This window comes from Dendrobium catenatum, unplaced genomic scaffold (assembly GCF_001605985.2).
Source record: "Dendrobium catenatum unplaced genomic scaffold, ASM160598v2 fragScaff_scaffold_1150, whole genome shotgun sequence".
NCBI lineage: Eukaryota > Viridiplantae > Streptophyta > Magnoliopsida > Asparagales > Orchidaceae > Dendrobium > Dendrobium catenatum.
This window is the reverse complement of record NW_021319612.1, coordinates 290612-297854: the sequence shown is the minus strand read 5'-3', so window position 1 is coordinate 297854 and position 7243 is coordinate 290612. Positions and strand designations below refer to the sequence as shown.

Genomic DNA, 7243 nt, shown 5'->3' with positions numbered 1-7243 from the left:
AAGATTGGTCTTGATTAAATCAATTATTCTCTCCATTCCGGTTTTCTTTGCTTCTCATTCCATTGTTCCTTTGAGCATTTTGAAAGAGTTTGATAAGATGTGTAGGGATTTTATATGAAATAAGCAAGGAGGAAATCATGGTTTACATTATGTGGCATGAAATGATCATTGTAAACCGTTAAATTCTGGAGAACATGGACTGCAATCAGCTGGATCTATTATTGGTCCTTTGAGAACAAAATTCACATGGAATTTCTATAATAAACATGATTCTCTCTTAAGTAAGTCATTGAGTACTAAGTATGATGATATTTGGCACGTCGAGTCTTGGAGAAACAGCTCAAACACTTGAAAATCATGGTGAGTGAAGTAAGAGCTCTTCGGCCAATAGTAAGATGGAAGGTAGCATTAGGTTATTCTATCAATATTCTAAAAGATGTATGGGTTTTAGATAGAAGTTTTGATAGATAGCTTACTTTTATAGCTATTGTGGATGGTGATTTTCCTACTCTTGAGAAGTTTATTGCTGATAATGCTTGGAACTATGTAGAATTACGAAATTATTTTGGATGGTGAGTTGATGTTATAACACTAATTCAAATCCTTCAGGATACTTTAAATGATAAATTGGATCTTATGAACAGGTTTTTCGGAAAATCAATTGCTTCTATGGCTTCTAAAAAAACAACTAATTTGGATATTGTGGATTATTGGAGATGGATGAAAACGTTGCAACTATCTCCTCAGGTGAATTGTTTTTTGTGGGAGATTTTTAACAATGTAATTCCTACTAATGATTTCTTAATGTATAGAAGATTGTTGAATTATAACTCTTATCCAAGAGGTTGCATTGTAGTGGAAAATTTAGAACATGTGGTTGTTAACTGTTCCAAACTTAAACCAAGCTATCGTGCTGCTGAATAAATGGGGATTTATTGTTCCAAAATTTTCCTCTTTTTTAGATGGTAAAAGGAGGTTGGAAGAGCTATCTGAAGGTAATCAGTTCATTGGAAATCTTTATTGTTCGTTTGTTTTCTTTTCTTGGAAAAGTAGAAACAATTTAAAGCATAGTGGTAAAGAGCTTGGTTTGGGTTTCATTGCATCAAATGCTATTAGTCATGCTTCTATTTCATTAAAATTTAATTTTTTTTGGATCACTGGGGTGTTAATCAATTTCAACTATTTTCTCATTCTTAGCACCCTCCTCCTCCCGAATGAATTAAGTCAATATTGATGCTACTTTATTACAATCTAATTAAACTGGCATTGGCGGAGTTTTTAAAAATCATAAGGGAAGATTCTTAACTTCTTTTTGGGTTCAAATGTATTCATTGGGATAGTGGTTTTTTGGAGCTATTGGCATTTTGTTCTTTGAAGAAGGTAATCCAAGAGTGGATGACTGAAACTAAAGGTATTATAATTGACGGAGATAATTATAATATCATCAAGTATTTACAAGGTTCAGTTGGAAAAGCTTATTGGGATATAAATAATGAAGTGGTGGAGGACTTGTCTTTTTTAAAAGATTTTGAGAATTTTTTTTTTCATTTTACTTATAAAAATTGTAATAAGTTAGTAGATTTTTGTGTTAACTTTGTTTTAGTTGATGATTTTTATTGGGATGATTTAAGTTGTAATAAGGTTCGTCTTGTTTTTCTTTCTTTATTAAAGGAGGATTGTGATAATATTTGTATCACTTAGTAGTTTATATTAGGACTTTTTTATTTTTACTGCAATTTGCATTTAATAAAAAAAATTCCAATAATCAAATGACTCTATTTTTTTTTCGAGGTTTATTTTACAAAAACAATCTCTTTAGCTGAACTGTTTAAGGCCCTATTGATCGGAAAATTATTAGGTTCGGACTACATCGACATCCACTTAAGAATTGACACGTGGCCTGAGTTTTTGTTACGCTTTTTGATTGCGCTTTGACTGTATTTTACCTGTGCTTTATATGCGCTATGCTTAAAGTTATGCGGTCACATTTAATTTCTATAATAAAAATTAAATTTAATTGAATATTCATGTATACACTCCACCTCTCAATATTTTATTGAAGTCGGTGATGCAGTGTCCAGACCGAAGACTCCCCATCGGCCTACATTAATAGACAGACCAGGCTGTCAAATTTGCTTCTTTCGTCGCCCAAACTCCCCCAACTCTGATGCCTAATCCTGCCAAAACCCTAATTCTCCCGTTGTTAATTTTTCAACGGAAAGGAAATCAGTTAATTCGATTTACGCGGTGAAAAGTTCAATGAGAGCTCTGTATCGATCGTCGAGATTTGTAACGTCTACGCTCCGGCCTCTGTTATACGAATCCTATAGATTCGGAACTCTCTTACCGTTAATTGGAGGAGAGTGTTCCTTTTGTTCCCATTCTCGAGAGAAGAGCAGAGAGGGAGCTTTAGATTTGAGCCAGTACCCACCGGAGAGAATTCGAAACTTCTCCATTATTGCTCACGTAGACCACGGAAAGTCTACTCTTGCTGATCGCCTTCTAGAGCTCACGGGTACTATCAAGAAGGGTCATGGGCAGCCGCAGTACCTGGATAAACTGCAGGTTAGAAAAATGGGATCTTGTACTTTTTTCTCTTAAAAGCATCTTCAATGTTCGATGGAGTTCCATATGCTTGTACCTTTTCTTATCGTAGAATTAGATGAAGCTAGTCTACTGCTCAAGAATCTGCCATTGCCAAATGGTCCAGTGTCAACTATTCAGTCTTCAGAGCTGTTTGGTTACAGTTAGGATATAGTAAATCCTGTATGTGCGTGTTTGGTGACAAAAATAGGTAGTGTATAATTCTCAGAACTTTGTGGTTGTCAATATCATTAATCTGAGTTGGATCCTGAAAATTTTTTGGATGCATGTAAGAGGATTTACTAAATCCTTAGGTCCTTCAAATCCATTAATTTAATAGAAGGATTTATTAAATGCAGGATTTAGGTTAAATCTAGTCAAATAATTGATTTATGAAATGCAAGATTTAAGGACTCCTTAAAAGACACTCTGGCTGGATTTAACTTAAACCCAGCTTAAAAGCATAGAATTGCAAAAGAAAAGAAAACAAAAAAAGAAAAAAAAAAAAAACCGTCAGCCTGTCATAATGCTGAGAACTCGTTCAAGAAATATTGTTAATCTTTTATCTTCCCTCCGCATTGCAAGCTTGCAAATCAAGAGAAATTTGACTGTGGTAATAACTGTGAGAGTAGCATGTCAAGACTAATCCATGAATGTAGTAAGCTCGCTTGCTTAGAAGGTGGATGACTTTTCCTAAACAAGACTTGATCTATATAGGACCTGCAATATTGAAGAAATGTAATATAATTCTGGAAGAAGATCCTAATTTGATTTTATAAAATTGAAAGCTGAAAAATACATTATATGACTCTTTCATAATAAATAATGGGAAAGAAGGCATGCCATGGTAGGGGAGAAAAATTTCAAATCTTTATATTTTAATATCCAACACATGGAAGCAAATAGAATCTATGCTGAAATTTGTTGTTTATACCTATGATGATGTGATTGTAGGGTGAATTGTATAAAAATATATTGATATCAAGATAAGATATTTTGACACAACTAGCAATCATCAATGGGCAATCACTTGCTCTACACTTGAAAAATAAACCCAAGCAATTTAGGCTTCGTTATTAACATGTTTCTCTTTTTTCTGACACAAAAGATTGTTTTTTTCCAGCGTTTGGATTGCTCATCTCCCAACCAAAAAACCTTGTTTTTGGGCCTATAATATGAATTTGTCTATTTTGAAAATACAAAATTGCACCCGCTTATGCAAAATTTGCATTTCATGGTTCTTGTCTGATTGAACATTCAAATTTCCCTTATGCTCTCAACACAATTACGCATGCATATCTATTACAAACATAAGCCTAAATTCCTCTTCCACTTTAACACCATACACCAAATTGTTGATCCTGCACGCCACGATCTTGATCTCTCCCTCGCAGTCACGCTCTTCTTCTCAACTATCTATTCCATAGTTGAGTTATACTTGATAGCCTCTACTTCTGTTGAGCCTCTAGTAACTCTCTCACATTCAAATTCTCCCGCAGTTCTCTGGTAACTGATTCTCCACAAAACTGCAACTATTTTAAAGAAAATTTGGTGGGTAAGGAATCATATATGAAGAATATTGAGTTGCTCTTCCACAAGCTTTCAAACAGTTCCATAGATTTTTGAGCTTGTGATTTCCTATTTATTTTATGATCTATATCCCTAGATCATGGTTTTTGTTATTGCAGGATTTTGCTAGATTGGAAGTTATTTACTATTTCATTTACTATCTACAGTTTGTAATATATCCTCTTAATTAATGATGTCCCCTTCATTATCTCCTCTTTATTTTATCCCTTTAATTTGCCACCCATATTATAGTGAAAATATTGAGCAGTTTCTCTTTGCATTAATAGGTTTTGAAACCATTTATATGATGCGCTAGAACATATGAACAGCTACATATGGTTTATCATTTCTGCAGTGTGGCATTAGTTTAAGCTACCATTAGAACATTCTTTTTGCAAGTTATCTTGAACTATCATAGAAAGAAAATGATGTTTTTGTGATGTAGAACGAACATGCGAAGGAGCTTCTTAAGAGAATTAACAGTGAATGACAACGTAATTTCAATTAATATCTTATTGAGATAGCAAGAAAATCATTCAAAATTTCGTAGTTATCAACTAGCTTAGGTGAAGAAGTATGTAGATTAGCCAAAATCTTCAGACAACCAAAAATAGTAGCAACACTAAAAGCTATTACAACAATCCGTCATTTAATAACGAGAAGTTCACCTTGGGGAAATACTCTCTCAACTAGACTAGGCTTTGCGGGAGAAGAATTTCAGCACACCAAACGATGCCACGAGGAAGGTTGCGATGCCAAGGGTCTTGAGCCACGGAGAGGTCGACGATGACGCGGCGGGCGTGAATGCTTGACTTTCGAGACTCCAAGTGTGCTTTGCAAATTTCCGGTCGTAGATGCTCGCAAGGATTGGTACGACTCTTTCCAAGTACTCTTCTACGGTGGTCTCGTCTTCAAATCCTACGTCGAAGCACGGTGAGCGTAGGACGTTGATGCTTCCGTCGGCGTTGAAGACCAATCCCCATTCAAACTCCGGATCCGCCATTCATGCTTGGGTTAGGGGATTCTTCAAGTGGAGGAGAACTAGAGGATGGTAGTAGAGACTCCTTGCTTTGGTGGGAAGAAGGGAGGCGAGAGGTGGGAGAGCCGGCGGGAGATCACTGAAGTGGGGCGGCGGGTTCCAAGAGGGGAGGAGTAAGGTTTGAGAAATTCAATCCCAGTTAATTCCTCAATAATTCTGAAATAAATTTCAGTTTTAATCAAAATCTGAATTTAATTTCAGATTTAATTAAATTTGGAGGGAGATTAATTGGAATTTGAATTTTGAAATAGGTGTAGTGAATGCATTAACATTGCATTAATGGGATTCCTCCTTGGGTGGCCGGCGGCATGGGTGAGGGAGGGGAGAGATTTACTAAAAGTTTTGAATTTCAAAATTTGAAATTCAAAATGTAGTAACTTCCTCATTCATTGCTATGCGACAATCAAGGAGCCACTAGGATGATGGATGTCGTCACCAAGGGTGGAGCATGGGATGGCCGGCGGCTAATGTAGGAGGAGGGGTGGGGTGGCCGACGGGTTGGGTGGGGTTCTTTTGGCGGAGCTTGGAATTCTAGTGGTGGAAACGATTGGATGAAGTGTTGGAGGAATGGATCTCGGGTGAAGATTGTCGTGGAGAAAAGGAGAACCAAAATTTAGAAAAGAAAACAATAAGATAACACGAACCACGAGTCGAGGACGCTTCCAACGACTGGTGGGTATTGCAAACGCTCACCTTGAGCTCAATCACCCTTCTCTAGCCCTCATGCAAGAAGAAGAAGATAACATAAAATTTCATTCAAATATTCATTAACCCCATACAATGATACATGACCCCTATATATAGGTCATGAGATATAAAAAAAAATAAAAGCATAAATAATGACTAAATCGCCCTCGGGGCCCCAACATGACTCACTCACACACAAGGGTAAAACAGGAATACTGAAAACTGAAAATGCATGAATAACTAAAAATATAAGCTCTGAATCGTGGCCATCGATCGGCGATGCTTCCGGCGATATACGTGTCTGAACCGTTGATCGATGACCTCATCATTTTGTTTCCATATGATGGTAGAACACTTGATGCATTTGATATTTTTTTCTTTATATATTTCAAATTGTGGTATTATCTTTTGACTATTATCCCTAGAACACTTGATGCATTTGTCTCCACTATGAAGGCCTGAGTGAAGTTTGGTAGAGCTAATACTGGCACAATAGTCATTGATTTCTTCAGTCTCTCAAATGTTGCTGTGGCCGCCTCTCCCCATAAGAACCCATCATTCTTCAACTGCTTTGTCAGTGGCTATGCTATAGTGCTTTATCATTTTACAAACATTCTATTGTATCCTGTCAGTCTTAAGAATCCTCTCAATTCCTTCAGATTCTTAAGTACGGGCCACCTCAACATGGCCTCAATCTTTGACTGATCGGCTGCCACCCCTTCTTTAGAAATAATATGACCCAAGTACTCCACCCTCATCTGGGCAAAGCAGCACTTCTTCAGGTCGGCCCTTAGCTGATGCTCCTGTAAGAGCTCTAACACCTTCCTCAAATGCTCCCAGTGCTCCTCCTCTGTCCGGCTATAAACTAAGATATCATCAAAAAATACCAAAACAAACCGCTGAAGATAAGGTTTGAAGACTTTATTCATAAGTGACTGGAATGTGGTTGGAGCTTTAGTGAGACCGCATCACAAGGAACTCATAATGCCCCTCGTGAGTTCTGAAAGCAATTTTTGGCTCATCTTACTTTTTCATTCTGATTTGATGATATCCTAATTTCACATCTATCTTGGTGAATATTACTGTTCCACTCAATTCATCCAACAGTTCATTAATCACTAGTATCGAAAATTTGTCTGGCACTGTTTCTTGTTGATTGCCCTGTAATCCACACGGAACCTCTAGCTACCATCTTTTTTTCTTAACTAATAACACATGACTGTAAAAAGGATTGATACTGGGTCTAATAATACCTGCCTCCAGCATCTCTTTAATTAGCTTATCAATTTCATCTTTTTGAAATTGATAATATCGGTAGGGCTTGAAGCTGATGGGTGGCACCCCCTCTTTCAGAGTAATAGCGTG

At 36.7% G+C, this 7243-nt stretch overlaps 1 protein-coding gene across 3 annotated transcripts in view; it reads left to right on the top strand.

Annotated features, from left to right (window-relative positions):
* Positions 1-2077: 2077 nt before the first annotated feature.
* Positions 2078-7243, top strand: part of LOC110115822 (translation factor GUF1 homolog, mitochondrial) — a 44630-nt gene continuing 39464 nt past the window's right edge. For all 3 annotated transcript variants that reach the window (XR_003702140.1, XM_020849193.2, XM_028698822.1), the window contains exon 1: positions 2078-2565. Coding sequence is in view for 2 of the 3 variants with exons in the window: in XM_020849193.2 (XP_020704852.1) it covers positions 2260-2565 (306 nt within the window). In the remaining variant the exon portion in view is untranslated. The remainder of the gene's footprint in view (positions 2566-7243) is intronic.